Source organism: Rhinolophus ferrumequinum, chromosome 15 (assembly GCF_004115265.2).
Source record: "Rhinolophus ferrumequinum isolate MPI-CBG mRhiFer1 chromosome 15, mRhiFer1_v1.p, whole genome shotgun sequence".
NCBI classification, from domain to species: Eukaryota; Metazoa; Chordata; class Mammalia; order Chiroptera; family Rhinolophidae; genus Rhinolophus; species Rhinolophus ferrumequinum.
This window is the reverse complement of record NC_046298.1, coordinates 44,745,497-44,758,800: the sequence shown is the minus strand read 5'-3', so window position 1 is coordinate 44,758,800 and position 13,304 is coordinate 44,745,497. Positions and strand designations below refer to the sequence as shown.

At 51.7% G+C, this 13,304-nt stretch overlaps 2 protein-coding genes across 4 annotated transcripts; one reads left to right on the top strand and one right to left on the bottom strand.

The window, feature by feature from the left end:
* Positions 1-2,560: 2,560 nt before the first annotated feature.
* Positions 2,561-8,145, bottom strand: BCL2L12 (BCL2 like 12). Its single transcript, XM_033129276.1, has 8 exons — positions 8,033-8,145; positions 7,949-7,974; positions 7,107-7,221; positions 6,749-6,891; positions 5,868-5,954; positions 5,689-5,780; positions 4,596-4,883; positions 2,561-2,780 (listed from the first exon to the last, which is right to left on the bottom strand). Exons 1-8 carry the CDS (start codon positions 8,143-8,145, stop codon positions 2,730-2,732), a joined length of 915 nt encoding a protein of 304 aa, XP_032985167.1. The 3' UTR covers positions 2,561-2,729.
* Positions 3,971-13,254, top strand: IRF3 (interferon regulatory factor 3). 3 transcript variants are annotated; one of them, XM_033128641.1, is made up of 9 exons: positions 3,971-4,123; positions 8,229-8,369; positions 9,125-9,297; positions 9,968-10,139; positions 10,225-10,295; positions 10,939-11,131; positions 11,234-11,614; positions 12,393-12,508; positions 12,997-13,254. In XM_033128641.1, the coding sequence occupies exons 3-9, from the start codon at positions 9,133-9,135 to the stop codon at positions 13,162-13,164; spliced, it is 1,266 nt and encodes a 421-aa protein (XP_032984532.1). In that variant the 5' UTR covers positions 3,971-4,123; positions 8,229-8,369; positions 9,125-9,132; the 3' UTR covers positions 13,165-13,254. The 3 variants fall into 3 exon arrangements, with proteins under 3 accessions (XP_032984532.1, XP_032984533.1, XP_032984534.1); XM_033128642.1 differs by lacking the exon at positions 3,971-4,123 and adding an exon at positions 5,894-6,032; XM_033128643.1 differs by lacking the exons at positions 3,971-4,123; positions 11,234-11,614 and having other exon boundaries at positions 8,119-8,369.
* The last annotated feature ends 50 nt before the right edge of the window (positions 13,255-13,304 follow it).

Sequence of the window (13,304 nt, the reverse complement as noted above, 5' to 3'; positions counted from 1 at the left end):
TCCTACACAACTAGACTGAGAAACAATGGCTTGAACTGGAGTTGGGGGCTCAGGTGGAGGAAGGGGGAAAAATTAATTGACCTGTTTCTTTTTACTTTGTTTAATGTGGCCACTAGTGCATTCTAAATAACATACTATATGAGCTCATGTTATATTTCTGTTGGCCAGTGCCACACGAGGTCACAGTCCACGAAACGGACCAGATCACTGGGGAGTTGGTGTGATTAGATGTGTGGTTAGAAGCACACAGACATCTAGCAGGTATTCTTGACTTGGGTCAAATTGAAAATTCAGTTGTTTATGAGCTGGGATGATAGAAACTTAATCTCTCACTAAACCGGAACTTGGTACTTCCTTCAATTATAAATTTGGTCAACTTATCAAAGATCCTAGGATTACCTTCTGTGACCTGGTCCCCAGCATAAATCACAGATGCTTGCATGTCACATGACAGTTTTTGATAGATAGGCATATGGTGGGCAGAATTCTAAGGTGGCCCCTGTGACCTCTGTCCCCTAGTGTTACACACCAAGGAGTAGGTTGGATTATATGACAAAGGAAATGAATGTCACTCCCTTGATTAGGTTACTGTGTATGGCAAGGGTGAACTGATTTTGCAGATGCTGTTAAGGCCTCAAACAAGTGAACTTTAAATAAATCAAAAGGGAGATTTTCCTGGGTAGGCCTGACTTAATCAGATGGAAGCCCTTTAAAGGGGGCTGAGGCATTCTCTAAGGTCACTGATTCTCCTGCTGGTCTATCATCACGAGTCCTACAGGTACAAGAACATGAATTCTACCAACAGCCATGGGCGCTGGAAAGAGGACCCTGAGACTCCGATGAGGTGGAAGCTGAGACCCTGACGGCACCCTGAACAGTGCACCCAGCTAAGCTGCACCCACATCCCTGACCCACAGAAACTGTGATTAGTAAATGTGTATTAAGCCACTACACAAACTGTAAGTTCTACATTTGTGTGATTTGTTACACAGCAATAACAATAATACATCTGAAGATGTCATTCCTGCTCTATTTAGAAATATGGTTCTTAATCACTTCGTATGTTATATGAGTGCCTAACCACTGCACTGTCCACCTGAAATTAACATAAAATAATATTGAATGTTAACTGTAATAAAAAAATATATATATTTTTACACGGAATGTAAAATACAGCATAGGGAATATAGTCAATGGTATGGGACTAGCTATGTACGGTGTCAGTAGACTTGGTGGGGTTATCACTTTGTGTGGGGTGTAAATGTCTAATCATTATGTTGTTTTGTACACCTGACACTAATTTAAAAAAATAAGTAATAAAAAAATAAAATGAAAAAAGAAATATGGTTATTAGACACTTCTAATCCTAATTAATATGTTAATGAAGAGGCATGCCAGTGATTACACCACTAATTTTTATATTACCATTGAGAACCTTATTTCACTATACAGTCGATTCTTATTGTGATAGTTGTATTCTATAAAGTCGCTGCCCTCACTGACTTCGCAAGTACTGAGCCACTGTTCGCAGGGAAATACAGGGTCAGGTTCCTGTGAGCCTCTTGTCACAACACTTTTGTCAACCCTTCAATAAATCACTTGACTGTATGTGTGCTTCTGTTTCAAGACACCTTATTTAATAGATATTGTTGATTCACTCACATTGAAGTCACAGCCTAGAGCACAATAACTCATGTTTGAACGAAGCTTATCTAACCAAGGCACACAACAGCCTCTTGCACTTAAAACACTAGACAGCAATTCAGTGCTATGCTTGGGACCCTTTCAATAGCAAAATCACCACAAAAAGTACAGAAGGTAGAAAAATGGGGCACTAAATAGAGTGCGGACAGGACACGGGTTTACAGTATAAGAGCTGAAACAAGAAGGCAGGGTGTTGCCTTGTTTGACCTTAGCTAAGGTGTACATCAGGTGAGTCAAATCTTTTGCCTTATACGCATGCCCACAATGACCACGGAAGTTCTGTGAGTATTAATTTGGGAATTACACATAAATTTTAGGGCATAGGCGAATTCACAAATACAAAACCTGTGTATAACGAAGACTGACTATAATTGAGTTCCTTTGTAACCCTGTACATTTCACTGTATGCTTTTACAGACATAAATCTGTGAAAGGGGCTGTCGCCCTAAAAAGATGACAAACCCCGAGTCTACAGATAGACGAGGAAGAACCAGCAAAAAAGTTTCAGAAGGTGCAATGATTGGAAAAAAATGAGAAGAGGGTGGTGTTCTGGATGCTCATGAAGAAAGATCATAGCTTTCTTCTGGAACTAGCTGAAAAGACTCCATGAACATCAACACAGAGTTAGCTGGAATAAATAAATCACGCAATCGGGGAAAAAATGTAATTAGCCGGACACTAAATTTACAGATATCCTCAAATATGCTGTATGTTCAGGTGACAAGCACTCGTAAGTGCTCCAAATAAACATTTCTAGAATGAATGAATTGGCTGGTTCCTCAATTTACAAGCCAGAGAGATCTCTGAACCAAACGTCCCCTACTTGGAACAGTTCTCGAGTGAAAGGACAATTAAATACTTGAAAATGTTTTTAATATGAAAAAATTAAAATTTTGTTATTTTTGGCAAAACCAGGGAGGGCAACCACCCCCCCCACAGCCCTGAGTGGAACAGGAAGGCTTGGGAAAAACACAAAGAGCACAGGGACCTGAGGTCCAATCTTGTAGCAGCTTCTGAAGAAGATCTCAGTCCAGGGGTAAGTTCAAGTCCACGGGTGAAACAGCCAGGATGCCCTCCTGGAAGAAAAAGTGGCAATGCCTCATGAGCAGAGGCGTCCTCAGATCACAGCAGCACCCACACCGGCCTAGTAAGAGCAGAGACAGGGGAGGCAAGGAACCACAACACAAAGAGGAGGGGACAGAGACCAGAGATGAGGAGACAGAGACCCAGAGCAAGGATCAGAGACGCTAGAGTGGGCAGGGACAGAATCCTAAAGAGAGGAAGATACAGTGCTAGGGTTTGAATGACTGAGAGCCCTGGTTTTCTGTCAAGGTGCTGGTCGAATCCCCCACATGAGGAACTCTCCCCCTCAGCCTCCGTAACACAGGGACAGTAACCAAATCTCAGAGGGTTGTTGTGGGGCTTAAATGGGATCATTCCTCTGAAGTCCTTGGCGAGTACCTGGCCAAGCTTACCTGTGATCATTCCTTAAAAAAATAAAATAATTTTACAACCCAACAAGCTTCTGGGCTGAGTGCCAAACACTTATATCCATTGTGCCCTCATCATTTTGCTTTGAGATCTGAAGGGCGTATCTTGCTTAAATGGATCACCTCATCTCTGACTCTTCCCAAAACCTGCTTCCTCCTCGCTCTCCTCCCAACTCTTCCCCATCTCAGGGAACATCAAAGGGAGCCCTGCAGTTGCCCACGCCAGCATCCTTGACTCCTGTCTTCCACTCAGTGCCCACATCCATTCCATTAGCAAAAGCTGTCAGCTTTACCTCCAAATTAAATCCAGAATCCTCCACTCCCCCCACCCTGGTCTGATCCACACTCATCTCCTCCCTGGACCAGAGCAGTAGCCCCTCCAAGCTCCCTACTTATGTGCTCCCCCTTACGGTGTTCCCCACACCACCACCAGCGGGCACCTTTTAACACCTAAGTCCCCTGCTGTCCCTGTTCTGAGCCCTTCAGGGATTCTGGGCTCATTCAGAGTCAAAGTCCAAATTCTCACCGTGACCAAAGGCCCTGCACGACCTGGCTGCCCCTCCTGCTCTCAACTTCTGCCCTCTCCCGTTCGTTCACTCCCCTACAGCCCTAAAGGACCCTCCTCCCTGCTCCTCAAACACACCTGGCCTACTCCTGCCGCGTCTGTGAAGCACCAGTTACATCCTGAGAGCCTGGCATGCATCTTTCTCTGACTGCATCGTCACAGCAACGAGGCAGGTACGCGCCCATTGGGCAGGGGCAGACAGGTGCTCAGGGAGGTGGGGGCAGTTGCCAAGGCCACACAGCCAGTACACTGCAGCTCAGTCCAGCTCTGAACCTGGCACTGAATGCAGTGAACAAGCAAGGTTAGATTCCCTGCTCTTCTGAAGCTGATGTGTCTGTCATGATGTGTCAGACGACAAAGAGAAGTAAGTAAAACTAGTCATTTCTACCACCTGTTAGCAGGTACAGAGTGCTATGGAAGGAAGTAAAGCAGTGAAAACGGAAGGGGCATGGGTGAGAGGTAGCTAAGGTTTTAAATGGGGACCAGGGAAGGCCTCCCTGGGGGTAATACCTGAGCAGAGCAGAGGAGCAGAAAAAGTGAGGCAGGGAGATACCCGGGCAAGGGCACTCCTTCAGGCAGCAATGCCCAGGCACCACATAAACAAATGCCCTGGGAGTGCCAAGTACTTACAAGGATGATCTCATTTAATCCTCACAATAAGCCACTGATCACCACGATGCCTGGTGTACAGTAGGTGCTCAATAAACACCGAACAGGTGAATGAATGGGAGAACACCTGTGATGTCTGAAAGAACACCTCCTAAGAAGCCCTCCCCCCCCAACACACACAATTACAGTTAGGTAAATGGAGGCACAGAGAGGCTTTGGAGGCTCACCCAGCCCCCCTGGGCTTGTATCCAGGGTGTGAAGCTGTGCACGTGCTCTACGCTGAGTCCGGCTAGGGTTCCTCCCAGCCGGGCCACGCGCCGGCTCAGCTCCATGGCCAGGGCCAGGCGGGCCAGGGGCTCCGGAGAAGGCGGCGGGGGCCCGGGGCACGGCAACGAGGGGCGTGCGCAGCTGGAGTGAAGGCTGCCTTCCCGGCTTGAGAACAACTCCGCTAGGCGGGCGAAGGAGCCTGCAGAGAGTCGGGACAGCTTGCAGCGCAGGGCAGGGTCCGAAGCCAGCTGCGGAGTGGGAAGGGGAAGAGGCGGGGTCCACCTCTGTCACGCCCTCGTGGCCAGCCAATAGGAGGATGGGAGGCGTGGCTTTCTGGTTCAAGGGAGTTCTAGGAACGCTGTAAGCCATGCCCCTATCTATCACATCAGGCAATCATAATCACATTGGTCTGTGCCAAACTATTCCCAGGAAAGTAGCCTAGAACCCAAGAAGATAAGCCATGCCCCTGCTGAGGCCTCGACAGTCAATGAGGGCCAAGCCCTACTTTAGCCGACTTCTAGAATGTGAATCTTCTAGCCACACCCCCAGTGGGGTTTCCTGACAGCCCTGGAGACCAGGCCAGTGTCTTCAACAACCTTGCCTTCTACCATACAATTAATATTACAGGACCATACCCTTTGCCCAAGCTCCCCAGCCAATCGTATTCCAGGACAGAGTCACAAACCACACCTCTGGCAATCCATTTCCCCCACATTCTAAACCATGCCCCTATATAGTCAATCAGGGCTTCAGATTTTAGACAGCCTTCTCCAAACCACCACTCCCACCACTATACATCCCCTTACCTCCTCAACTGGTCCCAGTTTCTTTCCTAGATCATGTTTCTGATGGCTACACCCCCTGCCTTTAGGCCAGGCCCCTCTAAGGAGCAATGAAAGCCTCTGGCCATACTATTCAACCCTTCATTAAGCCTTGTCCTATCCTCTCCCCACCTGACCATCAAATGAGAATGCAGATCCAGCTTCTGATCCCAGTGCCCAACCATCCAGCAATTCCTATCCTAGCTAAGGGATGGAACAGACCGACCATCACCTTCTGGTTGATGTCTTCTGCTTCTTCCTCCAGCAAAGCCACCAACCTCCGCAGCAGGGCTTCCTTCTCTGTGGGTGGGGGACCCTGTAACTCTGGGGAGCAGAAGGGAATTCGGCTGGGGGCAGAACCTTGGCAACCCTTCTACTCTCATCCTCCTCCAGGGCCCCTCTGCACCTCACCTGGGCTAGGTGGGGATCTCAGTTGCTCTTGGACCAGCTGTTCCAACCGCTCGGCCACCAGGGCATAGAAGTCTGGAGTAGCTGGGCCTGGGGTGAAAAGAGCCAACAATAGGTCTCCAGGACATTAAGAAGTAATGGATTCTCTCCTCCCAGCCACTTTCCCAGGTAGCAATGATTTCCATTTCATAATGGGATAAAGTGAGGCCCAGTGAGCAAACTTGGCAAAAGATCCTTTATCGTGTCCCTCAAACTGGATTTAGAATATTAAAGCTGAACTGGACCTTGAAGATTATCCCATCCAAGGAAGGCAAACTCATGACACTGCAGCTATTACCACTCTATCTTGCCCATTTCAGGCATCATCAATTGATCACAGAACTCTTCTCTCCAGCTGGGAAATCCTTGCAAGCTAGCACTCCAGGGCTTGCATATGAGAGGAAAGCTGTTGGTCACTCTCAATCAAGTCTAATGACACACACCCCCCATTCCTATTTTGCTGTTGGAGAAACAGGAGTACAGAAGAAAAGGAGTTTCCTAGTCATGTAACTAAATAGCCAGGGAGTTGTGATTGAAAACCAGGTCTCCTGCTTCCCTATTGGGGGTACTGGTGGTTACAAAAGTCCTAAGGCAGGTGGGAAGGAGAGAGCTAACAAATAGAAAGGTACCAAAAGCCCTCCTGAAGCCAGCTCACAGAATTGATATACAGAAATCTAACTGGATTGGGCGAGGTGCACAGAATGGTGAGGGTCGGTACCGGAGACACCACACAGCTACCTACCCCCTTGGCTGAGTGATCTTGAATTAGTTCCTTGTCCTGTTTATACGTTAAGAACCAAAGTTCCTAGCCCTGCCAATTCATGGGTGATCTAGGGAAATCTTACCAGCCTCTGAACCATAGCAGGGACGGAGGGGCAGGGAGCAAGGCCGAGAAGATTCAGGGGGATTCGCTCCTCGCCCCAAGGAACAGGGAAGACATCTTCGAAGGCGGCTCAGGAAGTCTGTTGGCTCCTCCTGGGCGGGGCTCCTGGGGAAGGGGACCTCAGAGAGTGACCCCAGCAGCCTCTTGCAAGTAGCCCCTTTTTTCTCTCACTGAGGGCCTCTCCCTGCAACCCCAGGGACAAGGAATAGAGCCAGATATAAAGAGAGAGAGGAAAGGAATCAGACTGAGACCAGGAGCAAGAGTTAGGAAGGGCTCACCCCAAATGCAGGCCCCTGAAGGAAGAGGGCAACTTCTCTTACCTGGGTGGGGTTGGACCGGGGGATCCAGCAGCCTCACCCCGCCTAAGAAAGGCAGCTAGGACCCTCAGCGTGTCTTCCCGGAGCCCAAGCTCTTCTGAGCCTGCCATAGGGGCACCTGTGAGAGAGGGGGTGAGGGTGGACTGCAGGGTTCAGCGGGAAGTGAAGGCTTGGGGTCCAAATTCCTCATCCGTGAATGAGAAGGGGGCTGAGGGTCTGGACTCCTAGGTCCTTTAGGGGAATTGAGGTCTGGGGGTCCAGACTCTTGAGTCCCCAGAGAGAAGAGGGATGAGAATAAAGACTCATTGATCCTAGCAGAGCAGGATGGGGACCCGGATTCTTGGGTCTAAGGGAAGAGGGTGCTAAGGGTCTGAACTCTTGAGCCTGAGAGAGAAGGGGATTCTGCCTCAGACCTCTGAGTCTCGGAGGGAGAAAAGGGCTTGAATCTTCGATTTTTAGATTCTGAGTTAGGGGTGGCCGGTTAGCTCAGTTGGTTAGAGCTTGGTGCTGGTAGCACCAAGATTGCCGGTTCGATCCCCACATGGGCCACTGTGCGCTGTGCCCTCCTTAAAGAAAAAAAGAAAAAGAAAAAGATTCTCCGAACTAAAGCCGTTAGAGGATGGGAACTACCAATCCCAGCAGGCTTCATGGCAAACATTCCATTCGGTCCGTACTTGTTCACCGCGCAGCCTGCTGGAAGGTGTAGTTCCACTATCTGAGTATGAAATCTTGGGGATCCTGGACGCTTGGCTATCAGAGAAGAGGGACTGAGGTTCCTCTTGTTCCTGGATCCCGGCCCCCAACTCGTCCCTCCTCACCCCAACCCTCACTGCTGTTCCGCTCACCTGATCCCGGGCTCCGCCCTTGCCTCCTTTACTAAAGTTCTGTAAATTTTTCTTGATTAGTTCAACTTTCCCGCGCCTGCGCACTGGGGCCGGGTTGGTGACGGCCCAAACGTAGAAGGGGCGGTGCACTGGGTGCGCATCTGATTTGCATGGGACGTTCCCAGCATGCCCGTGCCCAGAAAGCCTAAAAAGCGCATGGGGAGGAGGGACGTCAGGGCTGTGGGTGTTGCCTGTTTGGAGTTTGCTACGTAAATGACGATGAACTGGTTTTTATTCCAAGAAATCGATAGAAAAGAAAACTCCATTGCTCAAAAGCTCAGCTGACGGGAAGGAGGGTGTATAGCTGCGAGTTCGAGAGCTCCTGGACCCCAAAGACAGGTGGGCCCCGGGCCCCAGCACCCTGCGCGCCGGGTCTCTCTAGGTGGGTAACACGGAAGAGCTGGCCAGTTGAAGGCGTGCGGGAGTCAGGAGAAAAGATGGGTCTGCCATGATAATGGAGAGGGGTTCTGTGTACTCTGGAGAAACTGAAGCAAGAGAAAAAAGTGAAGCAATGTTCGGCGTAAAAAACTTAGAAAAAGTAAGGGGGAAGTGGGAAGAGGAGGCGTCTACACTGGTAGATCTAGGGGAGAGATCTGCAAATGGTAGGCAATCCACTTTAGAAAATGGGGCCATGCTCTGGAGGAGGGAGGCTGTCTGGGGGAATTGTGGATCGGGGGGTGGTCTACGGTGGAAATGGGTGAAGGGATCTTATGGGTGAAGGGGGGACTGTGGATGGGGGTCTACACTGGGGTAAGTGCGTAAAGTGGAGGTCTATACGTGAGTGGCGTCTGCTGGAAGGTTCCAGCGTGGAAGTGGGGGTATTGCATTGAGTGATGGAGAGGGAGGGGTTTACAGTGGAAGAGGTAAGGGTCTACGCTGGCGGAATTGGGGGTTGGGGTAGAGGGTCTGCACAGAAGCTGGGGAAACGAAGGGGATCTAAAATGGATTTGGGAGGGAGTCCTCGCTGAATTGAGGAGCCTCTCTGGAGGATGGGAGGAGGCCTGTTTTACTCCAAGAAAACATAGGGGAGGGATCTGCGTCGTGACCCCGTAAAAGGGCGGTCTGGGAATGGAGCCCTCGGGCCGGGTGGTGGGCCTAGGAGCTTGCCCGCGCCCAGGAATTGTCCCCTGCGCGTAGGCCAGACCATGGGAACCCAAAAGCCGCGGATCCTGCCCTGGCTGGTATCGCAGCTCGACGGGGGACAGCTGGAGGGCGTGGCCTGGCTGGACCAGAGCCGCAAGCGCTTCCGCATCCCCTGGAAGCACGGCTTGCGGCAGGACGCCCAACAAGAGGACTTCGGCATCTTCCAGGTGGGAACCAAGACACCGGAAACTTGAAGCTACCACAGGGCGGGGTGGACTCCGTTGGGGGAGGGTCGAGAAGGCCGTGTTAGCGTGTGTGGGGCGGGCCCGCGCTTATGCTGCCAGGTGGAGGTGAGCGAATTAGAATGGAAGGGGGCCGGGTTAGTAGGAAGGCGGACTAGTATTGGATAGCTGGCAGGGTTGGAGGGGCCTCGTTCCGGGAATAGAACCGGGAAAGCGGAGTTAGAATGTGAAGGAAATGCATCCTAGGGGTTCAGGGCTTGATGGCGGCGGGTCTCTTGGATGTAGAATTCTGGAAGCGGGTCTTGGAACGGTAGAGGCCAGACTGGGCCGGAAGCCGAGGTTATTCACCACCAAATTAGGATACACCCGTGGTGCTAAACCGAATTAGAGTTCGTGGGGGCGGGGTTATTATTACAGAGGGTGCTCTGGGGCAGGTGGTAGCAGAGTTAGACACCGAGTAGCATTAGCACCTGGAAAGCTACTCGTTTTGAAAGGTGGAAGCAGAGGGCACTTGGGGCACAGAGGGATGGAACCTTGCCAAGTTAGAATGTGCCAGGGGAGAGGTCCATGTTAGGACAAGAGGAGGCAGGGTTAGGACTCTTGGGGCATGATCCAAGTCCTCCTCCCCACTATCCTGGTATCACTGGTCCCCCAGGCCTGGGCCGAGGCCAGTGGTGCCTACACTCCAGGGAAGGATAAGCCTGACCTGCCCACCTGGAAGAGGAATTTCAGATCTGCCCTGAACCGGAAGGAAGTGTTGCGTTTAGCTGAGGACCGGAGCAAGGACCCTCACGACCCACACAAGATCTATGAGTTTGTAACCTCAGGTGTGCTGGAAGTGGGGCTTCTCATGGAGGGATGGGATTTCAAGCGTCCCCAGAACCCCATCTCTACTCACACTTTTCTTGACAGGAGTTGAGGACTTTCCTGAGCCGGACACCTCTCCAGACACCGATGGCAGATGCAGTATCTCTGACCCCCAGGTAAGAATGTGCTCAACCCTTTTGCCCTGTCTGTGCCCCATCCCCTTTCTGCATCCTCACGGAACTGTTCAGGCCTCAGTTTCTACTCATGGACCATTGTTCAAGCCTCCTCCCCGGCCTCCCTTCCCTCCCCCACCTGACCCAGAGCTGATGCTATCCATTCCCTGCTCACAGCCCTCCCATGGCTTCCTAGCACCCTCAGAAAAATCCATTTTCACCAGTCATTTAAGGCCTTCACACACCTTCCGGTGTGTGAAGCACGGTAACACATTGCTTACCGTGCTTTGCAGCCTCTTGGGAACTGAGAAACTCCCTACCCTTGACCTTGCTGATGCCTGTGCCCAGGAACGTCCTCTCTGAAATTCTGCCCAGTCTTCTCTGCCCAGGTCTTGCTTGTATGGAGCCAGATCGTTGGGCTGGAATTAGCTGCTTCCCTCCGGCCATCGTAGTACCCAGCATATATCCAAGTATATATTTTGCAGTCTGTGCCCATGGCTCTCTCCTGGGCTGGAAGCCCCTTGAGAGCAAAGCTCAGGACTGTCTCTTCTCTGGGTGCCCACATTGCTGAGCACAAGGCCTGGTCCATGGGAATTCTCCAGAAAATGCTGTGGAAATTCTCGGGTCCTTTTTTTTTTCTTTCCAGGAAGATATTCTGGAGGAGTTACTGAATGACATGGCCTTGGTCCCAACCCCACGTGAGGGGTGCTTGAGCCTGGCTGGGACCCCTGAACACCTCCCTCAACTCTCGCTGAGCCCCAACTTAGACATCCCTGCTCCCTACCCAAACTCGGAACCCCCTGAAAACCCACTCAAGCAGCTGTTGGTGCCCAAGGAAGGTGAGTGCCAGCTGTGGGGTGACGGGCTGGGGCTTGGGTGACTGGCCCCCTTATACTCTCTTAATCACTCTCCCCCTTCATATCACTGCTGTCGTTGCTCAGAGTGGGAATTTGAGGTGACCGCCTTCTACCGGGGCCGCCAAGTCTTCCAGCAGACTGTCTTCTGCCCGAAGGGCCTGCGGTTGGTGGGGTCGGAAGCAGGGGATAGGACGCTGCCTGGGCAGCCAATACCGCTGCCAGACCCCGGGGTGTTCCTGACCGACGGGGGCGTGGTGGGCTACGTGAGGCGTGTGCTGAGCAGCCTGGGCGGGGGGCTCGCTCTGTGGAGGGCAGGACAGTGGCTCTGGGCCCAGAGACTGGGGCACTGCCATACTTACTGGGCCATGGGCGAGGAGCTCCTCCCTGACAGTGGTCACCGACATGATGGTGAGGTCCCCAAGGACAAGGAAGGAAGCGTGTTTGACCTGAGGCCCTTTGTGACAGGTGAGTGGGGCAGGGCCTTAGCTCTGCTGTAGAAAGAGCGGGTCCTGGTGGTTAAAAATTCTGGGGTCAGGCCCTTGGGATCCTGCTGCTCTACCTGCCGTTTAACCTGGGGCAAAGGACTGGACTGCTCTGAGCCTGTCAGGTCTGAGGACTGACTCGTCTCCCCTCCTACTGGCCTGGAGCTGGTAGGAGGCCCAGGACCCACTGTACAGAAGGTGCTCAGGGTCATCAGCATTATTACCAACGGAGGTAGACGCCGCAGGAAGAGTCCCTTAGGGCTTGGCTACCCAGCAGAACTTTCTTTGCACTGTCCAGTATGGTATCCACTAGCCATATGTTGCTATTGAGTAGACCACAGTGAGTGCAGCTGAGGAAGTGAGTTTTAAATTACTGCGTTTTAATTAGTTGCAATTTAAATAGTCATGGTGGCTAAGGACTACATATCAGACAGTGTGGCCTTAGGGGGTTAAAAAGCAGTGACTGTCAGCCACCTTCAGAATCACTGTGTATCCTTGGGGGCACGGACTCCCTTCCCAGGCCTGTTTCCGCATCCTGAATGGGGGAGGCTGAGGCAGGTCTTTCCAACCCTACCCTGCTGAGAGGGAAGAAGAATTGTTTGTGCCATTGGGGGGACTTCCCCCAAATCAGCAGCTCTGTTCGTGATGGCAGAGATGTCAGGCTTTACGTCAGGGGAGAAAGTAGGATATTACTCAGGTTTTTGGGGGAAGGGCGGGCAGAGGTCTTTTTCCCATCCCTGACTAGGCTCTTGGGCCCCCAGATATGATCGCCTTCATCGAAGGAAGCGGACGCTCACCACGCTATACCCTTTGGTTCTGCATGGGGGAGTCATGGCCCCAGGACCAGCCGTGGACCAAGAAGCTCGTAATGGTCAAGGTGCCTGCAGCCCTGGGCTCCTGGAGCTGAGGGGTGGATCTTCCAGAGGGAATAGGTTGCTCCCAAGAACAAGTCCCAGAAGCCCCGCTGAGAAACTAAAACTTCTAAGAGTCTCTGAAACCACCATCCCCAGGAGCTACTGGGTGTCCTTCCCATGGCCTCACCCCTGCCCTCCAGCCTGTTTTGAGCTCTTGAAACCATGTGGGAGTTGGTGGACTACAAGTCCTAGCATCCTCTGAGGACCATAAGCTGCTCAGTTCTAGGTTCTTGGAACCTCTCCAGCAGCCTCTGCCCCAAGTAGAACCTCCTGACCTCCCACAGTCGTAAATATGGGAAAACTACAAGTCCCAGCAGGCCTGGGCCTAACAGTTCACTCTGGATTGTAGTGGGGGCTGCTGAGAGCTATAGTCTGCTCAACCCCACCCCCTACACGGAACAGTGTTGGGGGCTTTCTTCACCTGACTGTGTTTCTCTCCTACCTCCTGCAGGTTATTCCCACGTGTCTCAGAGCCCTGCTAGAAATGGCGCGTTCAGGGGGTGCCTCCTCACTGGGGAACACTGTGGACCTGCACATTTCCAATAGCCAACCACTCACTCTCACTTCGGACCAGTACAAGGCCTACCTCCAGGACCTGGTTGAGGACATGGATTTCTAGATCACTGGGCAGGCCTGAGCCCTCACTCGGGTACAGGCTCCTTACCCCTCCTCACCTCAACCAATAAACTAGTTCTTGCCATAGTCACCACTTATATGTCTGGTGTTTGGTGTTCCCAGGCCAGCCCTGACCCAAACTGG

What these genes read in the sequence shown, in the direction of transcription:
- BCL2L12 (XM_033129276.1), bottom strand. Translation starts at nt 8,145, where the DNA reads ATGCGCTTTTTAGGCTTTCTGGGCACGGGCATGCTGGGAACGTCCCAT. An exon ending in CCCGGTCCAACCCCACCCAG is followed by an intron (nt 6,892 to 7,106) that starts GTAAGAGAAGTT and finishes CCCCTTCCCCAG; the next exon opens with GAGCCCCGCCCAGGAGGAGC. An exon ending in GAGATCCCCACCTAGCCCAG is followed by an intron (nt 5,781 to 5,867) that starts GTGAGGTGCAGA and finishes TCTGCTCCCCAG; the next exon opens with AGTTACAGGGTCCCCCACCC.
- IRF3 (XM_033128641.1), top strand. Translation starts at nt 9,133, where the DNA reads ATGGGAACCCAAAAGCCGCGGATCCTGCCCTGGCTGGTATCGCAGCTC. An exon ending in GCAGTATCTCTGACCCCCAG is followed by an intron (nt 10,296 to 10,938) that starts GTAAGAATGTGC and finishes TTTTCTTTCCAG; the next exon opens with GAAGATATTCTGGAGGAGTT. An exon ending in GCTGTTGGTGCCCAAGGAAG is followed by an intron (nt 11,132 to 11,233) that starts GTGAGTGCCAGC and finishes GTCGTTGCTCAG; the next exon opens with AGTGGGAATTTGAGGTGACC.